The sequence below is a fragment of the Hyalella azteca genome, unplaced genomic scaffold (assembly GCF_000764305.2).
Source record: "Hyalella azteca isolate HAZT.00-mixed unplaced genomic scaffold, Hazt_2.0.2 contig5577, whole genome shotgun sequence".
NCBI lineage: Eukaryota > Metazoa > Arthropoda > Malacostraca > Amphipoda > Hyalellidae > Hyalella > Hyalella azteca.
Genome location: NW_025935762.1, coordinates 74,843 through 100,845, shown reverse-complemented (window position 1 = coordinate 100,845; position 26,003 = coordinate 74,843). Strand labels below are relative to the sequence as shown.

Sequence of the window (26,003 nt, the reverse complement as noted above, 5' to 3'; positions counted from 1 at the left end):
ACCATATCCAGCAGCACCATATCCAGCAGCATCATATACAATCACTTCGGGCAACCAGTACACCGTATGCAGCAGCCGTGATCTATGGTGCAATGAAGCACACATTAACCCTCACTGCAGCCACACAAATTAAGCCTGACCCGATACAGGAAGCGTACAGTTATTTGTGCGAGCGATGGTCTCGGGTCAGCGCCATGATTGCCTTACTGGTCGTAAAGGTGACTGGTCTTGTGTTCTGGAGGTTACATAATAAGAGGTATTGATTGCTTATGGTGGCTTCTTTGGAAGGTTTAAAATAACTCTTTCGATTACCTTGCAATTCAAGGAATACGTGTGAAGAGAATGACCAAGATTGGAATCATTGATTAAAAATCATTACTCAACATTCATGTTTAAAAATTGAAATTGATTTTCTTCTAGCTAACTCCGGCTCATTTTAGCTAACAACCTTAGATCTATCTTTTTATACTAGAAGTTTTAAATTATTCCTCTCAATGTTGTTCTGAATTTCCAAAGAAGACATTATCTTCATTAATCGGTAAAATTTCGTTTTAATTTGAAGGAACTCGGCGGAAAAAGACCCTTGGCATCCACGCACCATCCGCGTGTTTCGTAACGGCGATCGCTATTACCCAGGCTACGACTACACCTTCAAGCCTGGCCGCGACGTGCTCAACCTCGAGGGACTGTGTGACAAAATTTCCGACCGAATCGGTGAGGGATGACAGCTCTGCAATATTCTTCTCAAAAACTCTATTTTCTCTTTACTAACTGCTGCGTAAACATCCTTAAGTAACGATATATTAACTTAACCGTCTTCATTAATCATGGATACGCATTACCCTCCCGCACCACCAGGACTTGTCAGAGGAGCTCGCTACGTCTACGGCTTGGACGGCTCCAGGAAATACCGACTGGAGGAACTTGAAGACGGCGGGTCTTACGTTGCTGCTTCGGATAGAAAATTCATAGTAAGTTTGTTTTACAATTTAATTTTATAAGTACTGCTTTTTATTTCTTAAGTCCAAGCTTATTGTACATTTTAACTTCTGGTGTCCTGAGTAGATATTCTATGATCAATAACATTTAAATTTAAATGTCTCTTGGATCGATAAACAACGTAAAACTACGACCGCAGGCTGTCGCGAGTGCAAGTATGATGCTAGTTTGGTTCTCTTCTTTTTTTTTATTTGTTCCTCGTCCATCCCATTCCAAAATTTAAATTATCTATTACATCTCTCTCAAATTATTATCAGCGAAAAATAAATTATATATACGTAGCGCCGACCATATATCACTTTTTCTTCTATGAGCGGTCAAGGTACGCATATATCCCCTTGCAGCGAGAGGGGCCTGCTTGTGCCTGTATATTTTAACGTCAAAATGTAGGCCGCATTGCCCAAATTTTCCTCACAGTGGCTACTTAATTTGCGTGATACCCCACCAAAAACTATCATCTCTCAGCTACCTCGCTAACATACATAACAACACTCTTTACGATCTATAATACAGCGCTTGTCTTACGCCCGATACACTTCATTAATCTTCCTCGCTCACTGTAGCTCATTAACTTTAGTTTAGTAGTTGTATAGAATAGTATCTTTGGCGTTGTAGAATAGGCCTGGATAGGCCTGTCGCAGATTCTTGTACTTTTCGTGACACGTTCACAGATCTAAAAAAATGCTTTTGATCAAATATTTTCAACGGACGGTGGTTTGAAATCGTTTCTAGACTTTGTTATTCCGTAGTTTACTAGACATTTCTAGACTAAGCATATATGCTTCTGCGTGGCCTTGTCTAGTCTGTTCTTGAACGCGTTCATACTCGGAGCATCAACATCTTCAGGTAGGCTACTTGGTATAATAAATCAATTGATCAATCAAATGGGTCACTTGCGACCCTCAAAGTGAGTCATTAAGCGACAAAAGGTCAAGAAAAAAAACATTAATGTGCAGTAATTTTTGGGTTAAAGCTCGAATGATGGCAATGAAATCTTACCCGTTCTTCCTTTTATTCCCCAGTTAACAATAGCACTTATCATCCCCAGAAACTTCACTTTCAACATTCACTTAAATTACTTTAGTACTTTAAATATGCTTATTCATTCGAATATACGAGAAATATCTCACTTATCAATTCACAGATCCATTTGAAATAATCAAAAGTGAATCTACCACTTCTGATTGGACCGACTTAAAAGTCCCTAAATAAATATCACGTAGCTTTAATATCGCAAATATTGATTTTATTCCTGTTTTTTATCAATGTACTAATATTAACAAACAGTTCACAAAATTCTTTTCTTCCGGTTCAGAACCTGGCGTATGGCAAGATCCGCCCCAGTTGGCGAGCGGGCAACACCCCCAACTGGTCAGTCCGCGCCCGCAACGAAGACACGGCGGAGGTGCAGAAGAGCAGCGCCGACAGCAATAAGTCCAATGGCGGCGGCAAGCCTGGGTCTAGGGACGGTCGCACCATCACTGTCGTCAACCAGCTCGACCACACGCAGGAGGTATGATGATTTATCGAGTTGTTGTTTCTTTAATAGTTGATGCATTCTTTGGATTCCACCAATCCAAAATGCACACTCAAGAGTATTTTTCAAAGTTATAGAAAGAAACATGAGTGCAAAGTTTTATTCGAGTCTTACATTTACACAATAATATTGAAATATATATTTCTAAAGATGAACTGAATTCGTCGTAATTAATGTCAGCGTTGGAACATTGCGTTGGCATGCATTCTTCAGACGAAAAATTATCCATGTTGACATACAAGTTAAAGGTTTATTATTCTATACTAAAAGATTTTTATATGTTAAATTTTCTCACACGGCCTCAAATGTGTTGCAGCGAAGCGTGTTGGTAAACCTGAAGACTGTACAAGCTTGGGAGGACGTCGTGGCCGACCTGGGGCAGGTGCTTAGAATGCGCGGCAACCTAATACTGCAGACGCCCTGGGGGCAAGACGTGAGTATAGGTTGAGTCACGGAAGCTTTGGAAGCATCCTGTTCTGAATTTCCTACTAAGCAGCCAGATGTTGTAGGAAAAGAACAGGATAGTATGAAATATGAAAGGCAAGGGCATAAATTTTTTGTCCCGCCTAGTGAGTTGTCACTATGCATTGGACAAGTGAGCAGCGTACGTTGACTGTCTAGGCGTTCTTTTCGAATGGCCGTTCCATTATCGCTAGTCAACGAGCATTCCATACTCGGTGCCGTATTCGTCTCTCTGGTCGGGTTCCTAATCGGAAATCGATTGTTACGTGGGAAAACACATTTAGGGTAAGTGGAAGTGTGAATGCTAGAGAGTGTGGAGGTCAGAGGACTGCCACAACACCCGAAAACGTATAGAGAGAGTTAGAGAGGCGTTTCTGCGTTCTCCACACCGATCAGTACCACAGCCCTTCTCTGGCCAGCCCGATACCCTAATTTGGCTTCACGTGTGATTTTTTGCGGGGTTATCTTAAATCAATTGTTTACAGTGGTTGTGCAAGGACTCTACCTCATTTGAAGAAAAAACATACGCCAAGCCATCGCCAACATTTCCGTCAATATGCTTCTGCAAGTTAAACGGAACTTTAAAAATCGATTGGATGAATTGATAATTGGGGCTGTCATTTGTCCGATATGATCTTTAAACTAAATGAAATGAAAATTGAGTCTATGGCTTTTTCAATAAAATTTATATTGCAATGATATCTTTACTAGTTTTTTAATGAGCTTCCAAATCAGGAATTTTTCATGAATCACCCTGTACGATTACCCAGTAACAGTGACAGCTTTTCAAATCAATTTGAATTTAAAAAAGTATGTCCATGTTTTACGTAATATATATGTTAGCTTGCTTAAGGATTACAACGAAATGTGACGGCAAAAGTACGGGATTTGATGAAGTTTATTAAAAAAATTATTAAATAAGCAGGAAAATGAAGTTTTTAACATGAAATTTATTGAATTCTGCTGTTAGGAGTGAAATTAAATTCATTCGGGAAGTTGAAACTGAAACTTGAATTCTGGAAGAAATTCACATCTGGAAACCAAATTCTCTTTACTTTAAATGTAAGAATAATTTAAAGGTTGAAGTCTGGGTCAATTATACACTGGAGTTGTGTAGAAGCTTGATGCAGTTTACAACCAAGGTGAAGCTGAGGAGCCTACAATCAGTTAGCGTGCAGACCCGGCCAGATTATACAGCTAATAATGCACGGATGTGTTATTGACAATAAACTTTTACTTAAGTAAGAGATAGCAAGGTCGATAAGATTATAAATTAGAGGCTACAGCTAATCTAAACAACAGATGCAGCCCTTATAGGCAATTAAGGCCACGGCCAGCAATTGGGTCAGGTTATCTGAGCGATACGATGCCCATCGTCACGGAACAGTCAAAACTACCCCAGCCAGCCAATATTGAGCCGCACATTCAGCTACAGGTTAATCACTATGGCTCATGACCTACTGACTCTGTGCCACTGACATTGCTCCAGCCAACTGCAAAGCTGGAATAGTTTGTCAAACACGAGTCTAGAAATTATCGGCATTGTTTTTTTCGGTATATAATCAAAGTTTTACATGATTTATTTTTATGCGATAACTTTGCTGGCGGAAAGAACTGACCAGGCTGAAGATGAAATTCACCGTGAATTCTTTTGACTGATCGCTTCTCGCTTAAAATTTTGTTCCGGTCTGATCAAGTTAGCATTCGTGCCTCTGACATTTGAGGGAGAATTTCATTTTGCTTGTAATCTGAACAAGTAAACTTGTTGCAAAAATTATTATTAGGAATTGTATTGAATATAAATGAAGTAGTATTTTTCAATGTTTTCACGATTAATGGCTAGGAAATCTTACAATTCTTTGGAGTAAAGACAATGTAAAGTTTTAATGCCTTTTATGTACGAATGATTCAAACTTAACTCAAATATGAGAAACTCGACGCAAAGGATTACGAATTAACAGTTAAGACTAGCTTTCCAAACATTCGAACATATGAATTTCATGGTACATAATTAGATATGAGAAGAAGCAAACAAATATATGAAAAAATTTATTTTAGTATAGAATTGATGAAGAATTGTAAATAATTATATTAGAACTCGTTTTTTGAAAGCCAAAGAATATTTTGTATAACCAAATTAAATATTTTAGCCATGAAATAACGCTGACCTGACGAGCCACATCACTAATAGACGTATTGATGTCGTTGCTTAAGACGTAGCTACGAGACGTAGTGATGACGTCGCTTAAGACGTAGCTACGTGACGTATTGATGAACTTGCTTTGTAGCTGCGAGACGTATTGATGACGTTGCTTGAGACGTAACTACGAGACGTATTGATGACGTTGCTTGAGACGTAGCTGCGAGACGTATTGATGAAGTTGCTTAAGACGTAGCTACGAGACGTAGTGATGACGTTGCTTGAGACGTAGCTATGAGACGTATTGATGACGTTGCTTGAGACGTAGCTGCGAGACGTATTGATGACGTTGCTTGAGACGTAGCTGCGAGACATAGTGATGACGTTGCTTGAGACGTAGCTATGAGACGTATTGATGACGTAGCTACGAGACGTATTGATAACGTTGCTTGAGACGAAGCTGCGAGACGCATTGATGACGTTGCTTAAGCCGTAACTGCGAGACGTATTGATGACGTAGCTACGAGACGTATTGATGACGTCGCTACGAGACGTATTGATGACGTAGCTACGAGACGTATTGATGTATTGATGACGTCGCTACGAGACGTATTGATGACGTTGCATGAGAAGAGTACGAAGTTTTCCCGCGTTAGATTGTGCTGCACGCGAGCTGAACCCGATCATCGATCTGCTTGCTAGAGGTTATCAGCAGACTGCACTGCGCCGGCCACCAGTCAGTTTTTAATGTTTACAATTAGGTCGAGAACTTTAGCAACGCTTACTTAATGAACGGGAAAGGGAATTTCACATTCACGTACTTCATTATTATTATTTTATCTCCCACGGAAGAAACATAATTGCTTGATCGTTTCAATAAAGGAACGGATACAATTCTGTAAATGTGTGCTATAAACTGTGCATCAATAAACGATCGATGAAGGCAAAAGTTTTGGCTGAAGGCAAAAGTTTTGGCTGAAGGCAAAAGTTTTGGCTGAAGGCAAAAGTTTTGGCTTTTGCGCTGGCTGGCAATTCGGTAAAAGAACTTCAAGTTTCTCCGTTTCTCTCTAATTTCATGAAGGCATGTTCAATAAAAGTGAATTAATATATATGAATGCATATGCCGCCATTAATTAAATTGCGATTATTTACTCGGATTTGCACAGAAATGGCAAAAATGCCGTTGGCTTTGTACGTGATCATCCGTTGTCACTTCTTCAATATCGTCTGGAAAGGTCTAATTGCTAAACATTTTAAATTACTTTACTATTAATAAATAATGTTTGCCTATTTAATAAATTAAAAAAATTCAATGGGGATGAATTATGCATTTATCTCTGCAGGTGAAGAGCTTCTCGCAGTTCAATAACGACTTCGCGGCCGTGGAGACGTTCTACCTGGCACCCCTGGACGGTCCTGGCGACACGCCCACGCCCCCCGGCAGCGCCTCGGACGCCGCGGCTAGAGGAGGCCGCCGTAGCGTCGACCCTGCCAGGTAAAATTCCCTATCAATTAAATATCTTCGATAATCGTTATTATAGCGCTCAATTAATTAAGTAAATTTTAAACATATGCCCCAAGCAATTTAATCTCTTCTTTAATTGTTATTATAACACTCAATTTATTAAATCAATTCCAAACATACGCCCACAAGCACGCAAGTTCAATTTTCCGAGCATAGTCATAGGGCAGGACTATGAACCCTGAGATTAATCAATCAGCCTGAGTCATTTTTCTTCAGAAATGCATTACGTTCTCATTAATAGCGCATACTAACTTTTTCCATCGTTAAGCACGTCGCTTCTGAATTTAATTTTTATTGTATCGAAGTTCCACGAAGAACACGAAAAACTGAAAACTGCGTATATCGTGCCGGCGACGTGCCGGATTCGGGATTCTCGTCACGGTCTCCGAAAGTGAATATTGCGAATGGTTTTTGTTCTGCACCATCAATCAGTGATGTCTAATTATTACTTTGCGTACTTGTAGATGTAATTTTGTTAAAACTGTCTATGTATACTTGAATATCCAATCGCTGTTGTTCGTTAGGGGATAATGGTTTGGAATGCACCTATAGATTGTGATGAAAAGCAATTAATGTTGGATATACATATACGCTCCAGGCACGGATGTCTCAGTCCCCCTTCAAGCGCGTGACGGACAAAGACTATCATTCACTAACGGACAAAGACTATCATTGCATAGTTGCCCGATTATATTATTTACTTTTTTGGCTTGAAGTGTTCACCGGCGAAATTTTTCCCGACAATGCAAAATAATGCTTTGTGGAAATAATTCACGTCAATGAATCTCTGAAGTGTTATGACTCAGGGTTTCTCAACGGAAGTATTTATGATCTTGTAATATAGTTTGCATCAAAACCTTTCGTTACAAAGACGAAAGCGAAATGCCCGCGTCCAAACTGAAATTGGCTACTGAAGCGAAAGGAAGAATGCTTCGTATTGGTTATGAGTTATTTGTAAGACGTCATTGAATGACAGTTACGCAGGCATTTTTATGGATAGACCTGGAATCTTCCTTCATTGTATGAATAAAATAATATTCTGAATAACAATTTTGACTCTTTCGATGGCAATTACCGTCGACTAATTGATTTTTCTTTATTAAACTAATAATAAAAAATAATCTTCTGAACCCTAATGAACTTCAGTCAAACGTATAACTAATAAAATATTTCCGTAACTCAACGAGTAGGACCAAATCACGAAATGTTCACCAGATTTTGCAATTATTGCAAGTTCGTCAGGAATTCAAGGGCGGTTCTTGTAGACATGCAAGGACCATCAGTCGCTATTACAGAGTCAAGTTTAATTTTCACGCACTAACGCACGCTATTTGTTGAACATAAACGGCAGACCAAAAAAACTGAAAGTATAAGTAAATATTGATGAGTTTGACATTTCAACACTCAATTCTAAAAATGTGAATTATTTTTCCGTACAGGCAATATTTAATGAATTTTCGCTACATCAAAACCTGTACTTCGAAGGCAGTCACTACATCAACACCTGTACTTAGAGGGCAGTCACTACATCAACACCTGTACTTAGTGGGCAGTCGCTACATCAACACCTTTTCTTAGAGGGCAGTCGCTACATCAACACCTGTACTTAGAGGGCAGTCACTACATCAACACCTGTACTTAGAGGGCAGTCGCTACATCAACACCTGTTTTTAGAGGGCAGTCACTACATCAACACCTGTATTTAGAGGGCAGTCACTACATCAACACCTGTTTTTAGAGGGCAGTCACTACATCAACACCTGTACTTAGACGGCAGTCGCTATATCAACACATGTGCGTGCAATCTGTACGGAATTTCACGTATCACATTCATTAATCTAAATAGAAAAAATCTGCATTTTCTTGTTGAATTATAAGATGCGTCCTGGCCATACACCAGCCACTATTGTTGATTTTAAGCGAAGGAAGGTAGTTCATATAATCACATAAAAACAATAGATATAAAATAAACAAGTTTCCTGTGCGCAAGCAGAATACCAATATTTCTTGCTTCCAAAACAGTTGTATAAATGTTTAGACTCAATAAATTTAGTCATAAATGCTTCGTTCAAAAAGAATCGGAACCATGAATTCAGCGACAAAATAGTCAAGCCGCTAAACGATTCCCGACGAGCCCGTGAAGCCGTGAATATCGAACACAAACATTAAGGAAAAAGCCGTGAAATTCAGCGCCGGAGTGACAGGTTTGCATGCGAACTTCAGACCACATAACGGACGGCGGCGGTCGCGTGTTAACGACGACGTTTCTTCTTCTGCGATGAGCGCCATCTTGGCTCAGCCAACTCTGTCTCAGCAACTATAACTCTAATAAAATCTAAAAAATACAATTTTTAGAAATGATTTAAAATATACTCACGCATGAATTATTGTATATGAATAATTTGTTCGCGGGAATTGAATTCACTGAATTCGCTGGTATTTGCGCAGCTGATTTGTAAGCCCAGGTTCAGTATTGGTTCACCTGATGATTGGAACCTCAATCATAGGTAGGGGCAAGGTCAAGCTGCCGAGGGGTGGGGGTCGTGGCACGCGATTTCCTGTTATCTTCTCGTGTTAATTTCATTATTAAGGGATAATTGCCAGCGTTTGTAAGCCTGTGTTTATAGTCACGAGATGTATGCTGGATCATGAAATTACTCACCATGTAGAACTCCCTACATTCACAGTGAAAATTCGTCCATTTGACTGTATTTTCTTTTGTAATTAAGCAGTATTAAAATTATTATTTTCTTCCTCAAGCACCGAAGAAATTATTCATGATTTGATCTTCTATAAGAACTCATCAAGGAAGTAAAAACAGACGCTATGTGTGGAACAAAACTCCCTTCTTAATAATCCATTTACCGGTCCATTATGTGACAAATAATTCGGATAAATAACTTGAGATGCTCAGCATTTTATACATCATCGCTTCATTTACTCGGCCTCGGTTGATGTGCTGCAGTATACACGAATAATAAAATTGCGACTATAGTGAAGGATTGCACGCGTACTGTGTCAACAATCTCGACATCATTTACGACTACAGTGAAGGATTGCACGCGTACTGTGCGGGCAATCTCGACATCATTTACGACTACAGTGAAGGATTGCACGCGTACTGTGCGGGCAATCTCGACATCATTTACGACTACAGTGAAGGATTGCATGAGTACTTTTCGGGCAATCTCGATATCAATTACGACTATATTGAAGGATTGCACTTGTGCTGTGCCGGCAATTTCGACATTAATTATGACTATAGTGAAGGATTGCACGCGTACTGTGTCGGCAATCTCGACATCAATTATGACTATAGTGAAGGATTGTACACGTACTGTGTCAACAATTTCGACATCAATTATGACTATAGTGAAGGATTGCACGCGTATTGTGTCGGCAATCGCGACGTCAATTGTTTACACAAATAAGAGTTAAGGTCCATTACGAAGTACATCGTCCACAAATGGCTTGTCACGTAGCACATTAGCCGGCGGTTGGTTCTTCACGGCACTCAACTGAAGAAAAATACTATGGCTAACTCCCTAATTTTTTAGCTGCAGTCGGATACGAGAATAGCCTACACTCAGGAAGCGTATTATCCGACATTTCTGACATAAATTGCCAGGAATGCGATGGAGGAATCATGACATGACCTTGGTCTAGCGACGGCCAATTTGGGCACAATCCAAGGGAAGGAGTGTCAGTACAGGATATGATCCCTGCAGTTACTGCAGTGAGAGAACAGTACTGCAGTCCCCACAGTCACGGCAGCAAGGGAACAAAACTGCAATCCCTGCAGTTACGACAGTAAGAGAAAAGAACTGCAGTCTCTACAGTTAGAGAACAGTAATGCAGTCCCTACAGTCTCGACAGTAAAGGAACAGAACTGCAGTTCCTGCAGTTACGGCAGTAAAGGAATAGAACTACAATTCCTGCAGTTACGGCAGTAAAGGTACAGTGCCGCAGTCCCTGCAGTCACGGCGGTAAGAAAAATGGGCTACAAACCCCATTGTTACTGCAACATGGGGACTAGCTGCAATTTCTGCAGCCTCGGTAGTAATTAAGGGAACTGTGCCGCAGTCTCTGCAGTTACGGCAGCAATGGAGCAGTGCTGCAGTCCCTGCAGTTACGGTAGTAAGAGAACCTGGGCTGCAGTAGCGAGCACGGCAGTATGCGTGTGGTCGAATTCCACGGCAGTAATATCATTGAAAGGAAGAAATCCCCGAGAATTAGCGAGCGGCGATACTTGCTCCCATGACGACGAAATGTTCACGAAATTCCAAGCGGCTTTAGGGGCAGCTCGAGAAAAGAACAATAATTGTTTTAATCAACGTCAGAAAAATACAAAAAAAAATAATGTGCATCAAATAATATTAAAATAATTACCCCTCATACCCCATGTAATGTGGTAAGATTAAAATTAATTCCCGATACTATCAGAACACGCTTGCAGACTGGGATCATGACATACTAACGTCTACAGCAGAGAACAATGCGTTACAGTGGCAATCAACGGCTCATAATGTCAAAGAATATTCTAACATAAAAACGTTATATTAAGCTATCAAGCAGTGGATTACACTGAAAAAAGTTTCTAATTACAACTATATTAATACCCAGGTGAATAAATTGTTATTTTCAAGTCCAAAGGGTATTACATGCACGCGAAACTGCTATTATATTCCAAGCTATATCCTCAGTTTATTTTCTTTTTATTTTAGTTTTTGATGCTGTGCTACATTGTTTTTATAGTTCTAGCTATGTGCGCAATTAATATTTTTTGTTCTAATGTTTGATGTTTGGTGCTGATGCAGGAAGGTTCAGCGTACGAAGCGTGGGGTTGCTTTGGCCTCCAACCTCCGACGGCACACCAGCGAGCCGAGCCTCAACGGTTAGTCTTTAGTGGCTCAGCTTTCTTTAAAATATAATATAATATTATATAATATAATACAATATAATATAATATAATGGAATAGAATAGAATAGAAGTGTCGGCTTCGAAGAAATACAGTAGGCCCATAGCCTTTTGCCGATTCTTGTACTTTTCGCGACTTGATTCACAATTAAAGGATCCGTCCTCTTGCAATACATGTTAGCTTCTCAACTCTTGATGTCAAAATGCGAAATTTGTCCTCGTGAAAAAATGACATTTTTTCCGCCCGATCTATTCAGGCTGATTTTAACTAAAAATTATTTATGAGTCTGTTGTTCAGATTTGGATTGAAAATTAGACTGTTGAACTTTCGCAAAATAAAAAAAGAACAGAATTTTCAGATTAAAGGAGAATAAATATAAGTGATGAATAGCAAGGTAAATAAAAGAAAAAATTGAATCTTAGCGCGTCTAACCAACCTTTTGCAATAAAGACGTTCAGTATACCCCAAAGCATAGCACATATTAGACAGCCAGTAGTAGCACAACACCAAGACATTACTGACGCCATCACAGCGCAGAACTACAGCTGAATTCTAGCCCGATCACCAGCAATTTATTCTGAAGTGCGGCCAATTCCGCGTTTGAAGTTCATTCCTTGAGAGGCACTACACGCAGGTACACCCATAGCCTGAAATGCTGCGCTGCGGCTGGTAACGACCGGTAACAGTTGACGAAGAAGTCGTGAGCTGCATTGCTGGAAGGAATAATGAGGAAATAGTAGACAAATTATTGCCAATCTTAATATTGATTACGTCTTGATTCATGGAGGTCAAGTGGTAGGTTTCTATGATAAGTGAGCGAATGGCAGTAGAACGTCTTATTCGAACCCAATTACACATTCTGACAATTTTAATGCTGTTTCGCAAGGAATAATGGGTAATCATGACCAAAGACAGATCTTGAAAAAATATTCTAACTGATAAAAGTGAATTAAAATGAATTATACTATAACTTCTGCTGAAAAGTTTTCATTAATTTCATTCATGACGCTTCCTTCATTTTGAGTGAGAATTTTATTCACGTGAAATAATTCAGATGAGTAACTTCAAGCACCGTCGAATACTGTGCAACAATATTGCAGTTACGGGAGTGGAAACTTGCTCTGGTTTTGCCAGTGACTGGACTTAATTAAAGATCCATGAATAGACTCGAGCAGACACACAAACTAATCATCTTTTCAAAACTAACTGTTTAATAAGAATATAAGTCACGCTAATTAGCCTAATAAATCAACAAACTCACATTCAAACATCGCAAAATTTGGTGTGCGTGTCGCAGGAGCGTTGGACGAACAGATGGAGCTGGCCAGCGGTCGCTCTGCCGTTGTTGAGATCAAAGGAGCAAAGAAAGTCCTGCTCGCCCCGCGCCGCGATGTACTGCACAACCCGCATCACCCCTCACACATGCTCGAGCTAGACTGGGTGTATCCTTTACTGCCACACTACATATTTTCTCCTGCCTCATCTTGTATAGTTCAGTCTGAACTCAGTGCACGGCTGTCTTTACTCTAGGTTTTTTCAAATAAACATGTCTATCAAAAATGACATAAATTAACTTTTGAACAAACTTTGGGAAATAAAATGCTTTTAACTAGAAAACTTAACGTTCTTTCTCCGAAACTTACTTATACTGTACTTGTTTGTCTCTGTTAATAAAAGTTGATTTCTGCCTCTTTCTTGCCTTTTGTTGCTAACGCCAGATTGAGGCGCTTTTTATTAATGACAAAAATTCTAACGTTTCTGAAGTATTTACTTCGCTCGGCTCCTCCGTGCAAATTGTCTCAATCGCGAGAAATACATTAACTTCGCATGAATAATTAATTGTTATTGGTGAAGTGAGCCTTAAGCAGCCATTCAGCTACGGCTACCGAGGCTGGGATACGCGCAAGAACCTGTGGGTGGTGAAGAGCGGCGAGATGCTTTACTTCGTGGCCACCATCGCGGTGCTCTACGACAGGACGGACGACCATCAGCGACACTATACGGGACACACGGAGGACATCCAGTGGTACTCTGACCATATGTTTATATAATAATACCTTGGAGAATACCTCTAGAATTAGTGAAATGTTTTGCTTTTTGGGAGGGGGGCAAAAAATATGTGATTATTAACTAAATAATTTTTAGTTTGTATTGTGGGTGCTAAAGTTCGTTTGTGGTACTCACTCGTATATTTTGACCAAAAACGTGGAAAATGCTAATGGTTCAACCAACAGTCAGCTCTCAATTGTCTATTTGGAACAAACTTTTTTATTTTAAAATACCTTTTATTCCTTTAAACTTTGCCCCAGAACATTCTAATTCCAGCCAACAGAAAGTCCCCAATAAGGAAAAATGTGAAATACATTTTTGTTAAGAAATTTCTTAAGTATGACTTGTGCAACTATTTCAATTGTAATGACAAAGTGACTGATGAGGTTGGCATGTGGCTGCAGCATGGCGCTGCACCCTAACGGCATCGTGGTGGCGTCGGGGCAGCGGGCGTCGCAGGGGCACCGCCTCACAGCCAACGTGCAGGTCTGGGACAGCCGCTCCCTGAGGACCTTACACGTGCTAGGGGAGGGGGAGCTGGGTGTCGGCATCCTGGCCCTTGACTTCTCCACTCGGGTGAGGAATAATAATGTGGCAGGTTCTAGCACGCGAACACGTGGAGGATAATTGCAAGATAATTGCAAGTCTGCAGAATTTGTTAACTATTTGCACGTACTGAGCAGCAAGTTATTGGATGTCAACGTCACAATAGGAGGAATTCAATTTGAAGCAGCCTTGTCGAATTTAGAGAGCGATTTACATTGTTAAAGTACACATTGTAATAGCCTTTTCAATAAAACGTTTTGCTATTAATAGTTAATAACCCTTTTTTTAATAGATAGGGAAAAAAGCACAAAGAGATACCAGATTGTGTCTTTATTATCTCCCAGAACAACGGAGAATATCTCCTGGCAGTGGACGGGGACCGGGAGCACTTGCTCTCTGTGTGGGCTTGGACGAAGCAAGTTATCTTCGGTAGAGTTGCGGTGAGCTAATATAATTTATGAGAAATATTATGTACCTTGTAATTAGAATCATTGTATTCAAACACATATTCCACATTTGTTAATTTTGAGCACTGTGAACACGTTGCTGCATCTGAAATCTTTCTATCTGTGAAAGATTCTCTGTTGTTTATCAACGAGTGTTTTTTGATCGATATTTTCAGTTATCAGAGTAACCAAATATTTTTTGATTGATTTAATTCAATGATTTGATGGGGCAATCAAATATTCTTCGATTGATACCATTAATAATTGAATTATTTGATGATCTAGACCCACGAAGATCACGTTTTGGGGCGCAGCTTTTTTGATTGATTTAATTAAAATATTTGATGATCTAGACCCACGAAGATCACGTTTGGGGCGCCGCTTTCCACCCCCACGACAACAACCTCATCGTCACCCACGGCAGAGGGCTGCTGTCCATCTGGTCCAGGAGGAAGGATGGCATCTTCACGCGCACTGACCTGCTCAAGGTAATGCCACAACTGCCACTGTGGCGTGTGATGCCACAACTGCCACTGTGGCATGTGATGCCACAACTGCCACTGTGGCGTGTGTTGCCACAACTGCCACTGTGGCATGTATCGCCACAACTGCCACTGTGGCATGTGTCGCCACAACTGCCACTGTGGCATGTATCGCCACAACTGCCACTGTGGCGTATGTTGCCACCATTAATTACCTTGTCGCCACAACTGCCACTGGGGCGTGTGTTGTCACAACTGCCACTGTGGCATGTGTCGCCACAACTGCCACTGTGGCGTGTGTTGCCACAACTGCCACTGTGGCATGTGTCGCCACAACTGCCACTGTGGCATGTGTCGCCACAACTGCCACTGTGGCAAGTGTCGCCACAACTGCTACTGTGGCATGTGTCGCCACAACTGCCACTGTGGCATGTATCGCCACAACTGCCACTGTGGCGTATGTTGCCACCATTAATTACCACCGAAAATGGAGTAAAATTTTTTTCTCGGATCATCAAATTAGATTGTACGTAATCTGTATATAGTCTTGTATATTTTGATCCGAATAATAGCAAGACAGTGCTTAGATTGTGCCTGAACTACAATGGACAGCAGTTAAACGAGGCATTTCACTCGAGGCTGCTATATACGATGGCTCCAGTAAATTTATTTCTTTGCTGATATATTGACCGGTCCAATACTGTTCTTATATAACGGCCAGGTAACGATGGTTACAGTTGGCAGAAAAAGATAATAATGGTTTTCATATATATTATATATTGATAGTTGATTACAATATAGTTTACTAGTTCGCTGAAGGCGATAATGTTTACATCTACATTTGCATAAATTTCACTGATAATTCAAGCTTTCCTATTTGTTTGAAATACAATAGGAACAATTTATTTTGAATTATTTATTAAAACTGAAAAAAGAATTTGATGACCTGCAATTAAATAAATTTTGCTGGACTAGTCAGAAGTGCCATTGATGTAGAAGTATCGTCACTCATCCCAACCGAACCCCTTATAACGTATCTAATTTTCAATCACAGTCTTAATTAATGCAGTAAATTAAGCAAGTAAGACATTTATCCTCGAGTGAGCTAACAAAACAAAGCTCACCTAACGTGACGCAACTGCCAGTCATTCTAAGCCGCAGTGCACAGCACGAATGCGGAACTCGGCGCCGCGCCGTGCAAATTACGGGCGTGGATTCTTGGACGACTTCCGGGCCACGCAAGCCATGATTTGCTGCTGCAATCGAGGGTTAGGGTGAGGGTTAGGGTGAGGGTGAGGGTTAGGGTGAGGGTGAGGGTGAGGGTTAGGGTGAGGGTTAGGGTGAGGGTTAGGGTGAGGGTTAGGGTGAGGGTGAGGGTGAGGGTTAGGGTGAGGGTTAGGGTGAGGGTTAGGGTGAGGGTTAGGGTGAGGGTTAGGGTGAGGGTTAGGGTGAGGGTTAGGGTGAGGGTTAGGGTGAGGTTAGGGTGAGGGTTAGGGTGAGAGGTAGGGATTAGGCAAAGGCTACACTTAGAGTCAGGGAAAGCCGAGGGCGCAATGTAGGGTGGGGGCGCAATAATACCGAATAAACAAGGTAACCTTAATAATGATGATTAAGGTATTATCTTTTTATACCTTATATAAAATTTATAAATAGCCCACAATTACAATAAAATAGTAGATAACATTTTTTAAGTTAGCAGTGTTTTCTATGACATGATCTAAATCAGCGAACTGCTGTCGTGTAGCTTATACGTAGTTTGACAGGGAATTGGCAGGAGTGTAAGCTACGAGAAGCAACGTGTAAATGAGTACTGAGTGCCAGAAGAACTCAAAACTCAGCCACGACAGCACAATCTCGGGTATCTTTTGAGCAGCTGAATTTGCTCGTTTTTGACTGATTATTAATTCAAAATTGAGGGAATGATTAATGCGGTACTGAAAATCTCACCTATTAGATAGAGCAAAAGGAGCATATGGCGGGCAAAAATTCAATTGGTGTACTTTCATTCACACTCTTGGAAATATCTGCTATCAACTCGCCTAATTAAATAATTTCTAAATTAATACGAAAATTTCTTGCGCTGCACATGAATGCATAATCGGAAATAATTTCAGCTTATTTTATTTTTGTGTTCGTCTACTAACTAATTAATGCCAATTCGTCTGTTTAACGTGGAAAAGTCGAAAATTTTTTTGATTTTAACTTAATATTTAATTTAATTTTAATATTTGTATTTAATTTAACAGAACTAGAGGTAATAAAATTGCAGTAAACTCATAAAAGAAACTCTAAATAATACAAGCACCAAAAATTACCTAACGGAATTCTAGTTCTGTCGGTAAGTAGAATTAAAGTACAAAACCTGAGTCATAATACCAGACCTAGCGAACCAACATCGCACCGTAACACCAGTCCTGCCATGTCAGCCATAACACCAGTCCTGCCATGTCAGCCATAACACCAGTCCTGCCATGCCAGCCATAACACCAGTCCTGCCATGCCAGCCATAACACCAGTCCTGTCATGCCAGCCATAACACCAGCCCTGCCATGCCAGCCTTAACACCAGTCCTGTCACGCCAGCCATAACACCAGTCCTCTCATGCCAGCCATAAATATAGCTCCGCTATAACAGCAGCCATAACACCAACCCCCACAGCCACAACAGCAGCCATACCACCATCACCACCACATAATAACACCAGATATAACGCGCGCAGAACACGACTGTACGCAACGTGCTGGCCATAGCGTTCACGCCGCCCGGTGACGTCATCACCGGCGACTCGGACGGGCTGCTCACCGTGTGGTCCGTGGACGCGGAGGGCGACTATTACGTCTTGAAGCAGTTCAAGGTGAGATTATATGCTTACTTTATCGTAAATATAGAATAAAAGATTTGCTTAATACTTTATGCATGTAAATTATTTTTTTTAGACATATGAATGCAAAATGAATACTTAGACAAATATAATTGTCAAGATTATATAATTATCAGTTGAAACTAATTATAAAAAATTATCAAAAGTTGTTCTTTGACTATATTTTAATTTTAATCAACTATCCAGATTCCGATTGTGACGGAAAAATCTTATTAATAGCAAACTAAAAAAAATAAATTTTCCTGTTCATCGATAAAACTTTTTTGAATATGCGCAATATTTAAAAAAAGATAATTCACGAACTGCTTTAAAATTTCAAAAGGAGTCATGTTCTTGTGCTCATAAAATTCCTGTCAAATTGTCATGACCTTGTCCAAGGAGAGCTCATCGCGGCCTTGCGATAAGAAGTCCTCATAATGACTTGCTGCAGTCGACAAGTTGCCAGGAGTCTTGCCGTGATATTCAACTTGAATTCAAGTGTGTAACTTAACGCAGAACTTGTCACGCAATCGCATAACACGGAACTGATTTCAACACCACGAAAAATCATGCCTTAATAGCTCTCTGGATAACAGTTAAAGAAGTGTAAAAAGTCACGAATGAACCTCAAATGAGACAAATATTCGCAATAGTTTAAACTTGCTACCAAACAGGCAACTTTAGAAGTGAGAGCCCTATAAAGATCTACTATAATTTATTTCACTCGAATTTCCAACAAAATTCAATTTGTGAATACGAGCTGGCTATGAATTTTTAAACCATATTTGACTGTATGGCTTCCCGTTCGACAGGCACGACTTAGTTTTTTTAGTTTGCTGACGTCCTAAGCTGGAGGGTCGCTTGCTAATAACAACAATTAGTTATTGGCAAAAGATGTTATGTTACATGGATGTAGCTGACCTCTGATGTATTCATAGGAATGAATGAACAACTGAAAATTTATTCCTAATCGACAAGATCACTCGCTGATAATTGAATATCGATTTCTAAAATTTCTGTGCAATGTGAATTCTGCAAAAGGAAGTAACTTAAATCTTTCTAAAGAAATCCGTAGCCTTTGAGTAAAACTAATAATTTATTCGGCTAATAATTTTAATTACCAACAGTTCGAAACCTTCTCACTATTGCCTACCATAGAATAATCAATCATATTGTATTTCAAAATAATTACAATGTAAACGACCGTTCTCTCTAAGGGATGTGAAAATTTTTATCATTTTTTAAAAGCAGCTTCACTAAGTTGGAGTCAGTCAGCGGCTCGGGAATAGGAGCCACTGACAGGCTATAATTCCAGATGTGACTCCTGCAGTAATCCCGGACAATGATCTGGGATTATTAGACATATCTTCACAGATATGTCTAGTTCTCCTGCAGCATATATATTGTGTGAAAGAATGATTTAATTCCAGATACCTAAATAATGAAAAATGTTAGATGATTACTTATATTATCCGTCTGTTTATTTCGCAAGTTCCCAAGGAATTTAAAAGCAAAGAAAAACACCAAGCAAAGTCACCATATCGATATTGAAAACGTTTCGGAGTCCAGCTCCATCATCAGTTAGAAAAACTAAAAGTGAATAAAATCATATAATTATATCAATAATATAATAATATAAAGTTTTTCGATATAATGATAGGTCTTCTTTAGGTTTTACATATGTCTGTCTTAGAATTTTGATATAATAATATGATTTTATTCATTTTTGTTTTTCGAACTGATGATGGAGCTGGACTCCGAAACGTTTTCAATATCGATATGGTAAATTTGCTTGGTGTTTTCTTTGCTTTTAAATTCCTCATGTTAGATGATGTCATATATTTTGTTGAGGTGTTAATTACTGCTGTACGTTGTTGACTCGAGGCCCACGATGGAGGCGTGAGTGCCCTCTACCTGCTCAGTGAAGGCACGCTGCTCTCAGGGGGTGAGAAGGACCGACGCGTCGTGGCCTGGGACTGTGACGAAGACTTTGACGCCATCTTGGAAACGCAGGTGACTTTACTCCAGGCTCTAATTTATGCAGCTAATCCACGTATTCCACGTAAAAATCCTTCAAGTTGGTAATTACAGTTTATGATAAATTGTAATTTAAGTCATAGTGAATGCATTACAGCTTTTTTATGAGGCATGCTACGAGAACTAATGGGTAATGATCGAGTCAGATTAACGGTTATTACAAGCTATTAAATAATCGTAAATGAATTAGGGTGAAACGTTTTTTTCAACTTTTTGGAGTTTGGTTACACAATAAAGCTCAAAAGCTGTGGATGTGCAAAAAACGTGCAGAATTTCTTACCCTTAGAAATTCTGCACGTTTCATTTCATTTCATAATGTGTGCAGAATTTTTTACCCTTAGCTTGATTTTTTGGTGATTCGTACGTCGTTTTAAATGTTCAAAAATATGAAAAAATAGCACGTACATGTAAATTTACAATGGGCAAAAATCACCTTAAAAATGTGTTCAGAATTTATGTTACAATTTTAAAACCTGCTGTACCTTATGATAATAAAATACGAGGGTAAAGTATAACATTATTACATCATCCCTATTACACATGTGTTAATTTCTAAAGCTCTAATATCGTCAACTCCATGGTCAGAGGGTTACTCAAAAACTCATCAAAAGAAAAATGCTTCGTTGCGTATATTTTTATATAATAGATGTTTGGTGGTTCAGAGTGGCCATGAGTTCGTTGTAGCAAATGAGTATATCGTCATAGATGAGGCGTTTCGTTTTTATTTTGTCCAGTTTTTTTGTAATGTTTGTTTAATTGTACTTAGATAATATTTTTTATCTTTACCCGATGAGTTCAAACAAGATTGCTCTAAAATGTTTTTAAAAATAAAATACCGTGATTTTATCCTTAACCAGTATTAATTTGACTTCGATTATTATGCAAGTTTTTAGGTATTTTGACTAGATGTTTATAGTTGTACTCTGTTTTACTAAGTGTGATGTTGACATTGCCTCTTTTTTGCTGATTTTTCTGCTATGACATACGGTTATCAGTTTTTAAGGCTTTTGTCAATGGTTTTGCTAATTTTACAAATTTGTTACTTATTTGTTCAAATCGTCGTCTTGTTATCATTTTAATTGAGTCATGTACCTATTGTTTTGCCTGCGAAGCTTTTTTAGCTTATGGGCATTCACCTGGAAGCCTTGCTATTTTATTTCACGTCTCTTTTTATTTTTTCATTGTAACGTGTGCTCCTGTGTGAATAAATAAATAAATCAAAAATAAATCAATCTCTGTTCAATAATAGATGACAACTTTTATTTCTCGTGGGAAAATATAATTTCCCCACGTTGTTGTGAATGCGGTTATGAAGTTAAAGAGGTTTCAGGTTCGCTAAAATTTTTATGATGTTAAGACATGATTCTGTAATTTGAAAGTATAACTGAAACATTACAGTGCATTCGTCAATGCCCATAATATTCTAACAATATAATAATATGCGTCTAAAAATTATTTTTAGAGACAACACTTCTAGAGAGGCCAGTGTCTCCGATGTTACACATGTACAATGAATTTCTTATTTTTTCAAATATTAAAAAAATACTTTAACATTTTTTTTAAATATTAAAAAATATATTTTTTATTTTTTTTAATAAATAAATAAATAAATTTTTTAAATTATTTATTCTGCCAATTGATTCAAGCATTGTCTCCGATTTTACGCAAGTGTGCAAAATTTCAGATCGATGGACAGGTAGAAGTGTGTTAAATATCGATTATAAGAGTTGTAGCAGACAAACAAACCAACAAGAAGTGAAGTTAAAGAGAAGTATTGAAATAAAAATAAAGTATGAATGCCGATAATTAATTTTTTATATTACATTTCATTCCTGCATGCCCAGCTTCCAGAAGCATCAGGCGGAGTGCGGACAGTGACTCCCCAGCGGCCGGGGATGAACGACGCCAACATCTACGTGGGCACCATCAGGAACATGATCCTGGAGGGCTCCCTACAGCGCCGCTTCAACCAGGTTGCCCCCACATACAATCATCTCTCAAGCTTTGATTGTGGCTAATTGAATTTAATGTATAACTTACACAGATCAGAGTGTCCCCTTATCCTAGGAGCAAGCAGGGTTAACTTTAATTACTTCAATAAAAATTATGCCTACTCAAATGATGAAGGGTTACTATCTTTGCTGTATGTTGCTGAATCAAATTTGGCCCAGTTACAAAAACTGTTAAGAACCGTCTGGCCAGCGAACATCACTGGTAATGAAAAATTATTGCAAGGAATAAAATATTATTCGTATTCAATGAATAACGATCGATACATTATTGTTCTGTTATTGTGTGGTGTCTCACTCGTTAATATGGTATCGTTCTACATTGGATTATTTGGGCAAATCAAAAAGCAACGGCAGCAAAATGAAGCATTGGAGTCTCTAAGTTGAAGAAAAGACTAACTAATTGTTAAACTCAATCTGACGCCTGTCATATTCTGGATAAATGTTACTCTAGTTTGACGTAAAATTATCAAAGCGACGGCCATAATCGACGTGTCCGCAGGTGGTGTTCGGACACAGTCGCCAGCTGTGGGGTTTGGCCATCAACCCCCGCGACGGGACGGTCGCCACAGCTGGCTACGACAAGCAGATCGTGTGCTGGGAGCACAACAAGCTCATCTGGCGCATACAGGTTGCCTACAAAATTACACACAAGTATTTTTAATGAAAATTCACATATATCCACGAATTATCAGGGTTAATAAAAATGTTTCCAAAATAAATACATCAACATCGTATACAACTTCAAAGACTATGCTCATTATATTGAAGTATTAAGAAGTTACGATCATCCGCTGTCAGATGAAGTATAGATTGATGATTGTCAACGTTAACTCTCCATGAATAACTTCCACATCTACAATTTTGGGTTTAAATTGTTGAAAATCAACGAGAAGTGTGTTTAACCTAAACCTGAGAATACTTATGCGGATTGAGAAAAAATATAACTCAGTACTCACTGCAGTGAGTGACAGAGAGCGCATTTTTTTGTCGACGAAAACGTGAAGTCACGGACGGACAGACAGACGGACGTACATGGCAAGCACAATAGTGCATTTTTTCCATGTATGAGAAAATGCGCTAAAAAGATGACCTCGACACACAAATGTGAGTGAACATAATTTATTTTCAATAAACAGACATTTCATCTGTATAGTTAACGACCGCAATTCTTGCCACGCAGGCGCAGAGTGAGTGCGTGAGCGTGGCATGCCACCCTAGCGGGTCTGTGCTGGCGGTGGGGACCATCGATGGCCACCTGGTGGTGGTCAGGGCGGACAACGGCAAGCACGTGGCCACCGTCAGAGTGTGTGGTTCCCCGCTCTCGTGTCTCTCGTACCATAAAAGTGAGTTTTCTGTCATCATCAACAGAAGTTACATAGAAATATCAAAGAATAAAATTGCTTTATTGAAGCAAATGTGAACTTATATTCACGCAACAGCAAAGATCGCAGCAATGACTACATATGACTGAATGAGCAAACGTTGTCTGATCCAGGATTGGAATGAAAATGCTTAATCTTTTGATGTTAGTAGGCAGAGACATTATTTCCGTACTCAATAATAAAGTGTAAACATGAAAATTATTCTATTGTCTGTACAAGTAGACAACAAATAACATATTGCATGCTTCCAATAATCGTGCCTTCGTGAGTCCCTGAACGTCTAATGTTCTTGCGCGACCAAGCGTAGACATATTAAATAATTATTTTTGGAGTATCCATACATTATTGTTGTTTGCGCCAGAGGTAATGCGTTCTCTTTTTATACGACCATGTCAGTACCTGGAGCCGCACTATCTAAACTCACTCAAGTACACATTACGGCCTAAGTACACGTAGCACCTGATTTCTCGTCTGTAATCGGTCGGTTTAGCTTGAAAAGCCGTCAGTGACTAGCTGATGGAATTACTTATATCTTTAGTCTGCTTAAAACGAAAGTTAACAAGGAACTTAAAAGCAAATAGAAAGCCAAGTAAATTGACCATTTCTATATTGAAAACGTTTCGGAGTCCAGCTCCATCGACCAGTTCGAAAATCTAGATTTTCGAACTGACGCTGGAGCTGGTCTCCGAAACGTTTTCAACATAGATATGGTCAATTTACTTGGCGTTCTCTTTGCTTTTAAGTTCCTTGTTAGCTGATGGAGTGACGTACTCGTAACTATATAGTAGTGCCCCTGGTCGTTCCTCTGGGCAGGCGGTGACACGCTGGCTGTGGGGTCCCAGAACGGGTCGCTGTATCTCTACAAGAGCACCAGAGAAGGTTTGGTTTACACGCGCTACTCTAAGATGATCGGCGACCAGCCTCTCTCTGCCATTGACTGGGCGGAGTCTGGCAAGTTCCTGCAGACCGTCACTTCAGACTACGACCTCACTTTCTGTGAGTAACTTTCGTGCAGACCATAAATTCAAACTACGATTTCACTTTCTGTGAGTAGCCTTCGTGCAGACCAAGGGCCATACTTTCAAAATTCGCTAAGTGAACGTTAGCACTTACGCTCTATTTTCTTGTCTATGATTGGTGGATTTGGCTTGAAAGGCCGTCAATGATTGGTTGATGAACTTACGATCTCTTAACTTCTTCTGGGGCCATACTTTCAAAATTCGCTAAGTGAACGTAAGTACTTACGCTCTATTTTCTTGTCTATGATTGGTGGATTTCGCTTGAAAGGCCGTCAATGATTGGTTGATGAACTTACGATCTCTTAACTTTTTCTGAAAACTTAAGACTACGACCTCACTTTCTATGAGTAACCTTCGTGCATACTATAAATTCAGACTGCGGCCTCACAGTCACAATCGAATCATAAATTAATTATACAATTAAATTGTTAACACGTGATTAGGTGGCAGACCAGGTAAGAATACCATTGTAATGAACTTCCTCTTGTACAGTAAAGACTCAAACACATCATGAATTCATTATTTTTCGTACGTCAGGGAGCCTGCGGACGCTGTCCAGCGTGTCGTACGATGCGGATGTGCAGGACGAGTTCTGGGTGACTCAAACCTGCCCTCTAGGATACTACGTACACGGTGAGTGGTGAGAGGGTGAGTGGTGAGAGGGTGAGTGGTGAGAGGGTGAGTGGTGAGAGGGTGAGTGGTGAGAGNTCTCACGTAGCTGTAGCATCTTGAAGCTGTATCTCACGTATCCATCTCACGTAGCTGTAGCATCTTGAAGCTGTATCTCACGTATCCATCTCACGTAGCTGTAGCCATCTTGAAGCTGTATCTCACGTATCCATCTCACGTAGCTGTAGCCATCTTCAAGCTGTATCTCACGGATGTGTTGCAGCGCTAAACATAAAACGATCTCGAAACAGTGAAATAAATCATTCATGATGATAAATTATTCAATTGATAATATTGTCCACCCAATATTGTCCACTCAAGTTTATGCAATGCCTGCCATCACTTCTGCCTCCCCCATCAGGCATCTGGTCAGGTCGGAAAGACTCCCCCATCCAGGTGACGGTGGACAGGAGCCCCAAGGGGGACCTGCTAGCCGCCGGCGACACCAAGGGTAACGTCAGGCTCTACAGGTGCGTCACCAAGGGTAACGTCAGTCTCTACTGGTACGTCACCAAGGGTAACGTCAGGCTCTACAGGTGCGTCACCAAGGGTAACGTCAGTCTCTACTGGTACGTCACCAAGGGTAACGTCAGGCTCTACAGGTGCGTCACCAAGGGTAACGTCAGTCTCTACTGGTACGTCACCAAGGGTAACGTCAGGCTCTACAGGTGCGTCACCAAGGGTAACGTCAGTCTCTACTGTTGCGTCACCTAGGGTAACGTCAGGCTCTACAGGTGCGCTACTATGATAGAATAGAGAAAGCAGTTATTGGAATACTACGAGCAAACTAAGATACGCCTCTATAAGAGTGTTGTCTGCCGTGGTTGAATTATTCTGTGCTAGTTTATCATTGGTAATCGAGCTAAACTTATCTCTCTTGCGAGGGAAAAGAGGAGTGATGAGAGGGTGAGTGGTGAAG

At 39.9% G+C, this 26,003-nt stretch overlaps 1 protein-coding gene across 1 annotated transcript in view; it reads left to right on the top strand.

Moving 5' to 3' along the window:
* LOC108679729 (echinoderm microtubule-associated protein-like CG42247) overlaps positions 1 to 26,003 on the top strand; it is a 43,376-nt gene that overhangs the window by 14,080 nt on the left and 3,293 nt on the right. The window contains exons 4-22 of the mRNA XM_018168442.2: positions 563 to 714; positions 859 to 971; positions 2,315 to 2,512; positions 2,853 to 2,969; positions 6,482 to 6,633; positions 11,481 to 11,557; positions 12,880 to 13,024; positions 13,459 to 13,608; positions 14,036 to 14,207; positions 14,522 to 14,617; positions 14,977 to 15,111; positions 17,825 to 17,959; positions 19,850 to 19,978; positions 21,847 to 21,975; positions 22,514 to 22,642; positions 23,195 to 23,357; positions 24,210 to 24,392; positions 24,953 to 25,048; positions 25,446 to 25,554. Coding sequence (XP_018023931.1) covers positions 563 to 714; positions 859 to 971; positions 2,315 to 2,512; positions 2,853 to 2,969; positions 6,482 to 6,633; positions 11,481 to 11,557; positions 12,880 to 13,024; positions 13,459 to 13,608; positions 14,036 to 14,207; positions 14,522 to 14,617; positions 14,977 to 15,111; positions 17,825 to 17,959; positions 19,850 to 19,978; positions 21,847 to 21,975; positions 22,514 to 22,642; positions 23,195 to 23,357; positions 24,210 to 24,392; positions 24,953 to 25,048; positions 25,446 to 25,554 — 2,580 coding nt within the window. The remainder of the gene's footprint in view (positions 1 to 562; positions 715 to 858; positions 972 to 2,314; positions 2,513 to 2,852; positions 2,970 to 6,481; positions 6,634 to 11,480; positions 11,558 to 12,879; positions 13,025 to 13,458; positions 13,609 to 14,035; positions 14,208 to 14,521; positions 14,618 to 14,976; positions 15,112 to 17,824; positions 17,960 to 19,849; positions 19,979 to 21,846; positions 21,976 to 22,513; positions 22,643 to 23,194; positions 23,358 to 24,209; positions 24,393 to 24,952; positions 25,049 to 25,445; positions 25,555 to 26,003) is intronic.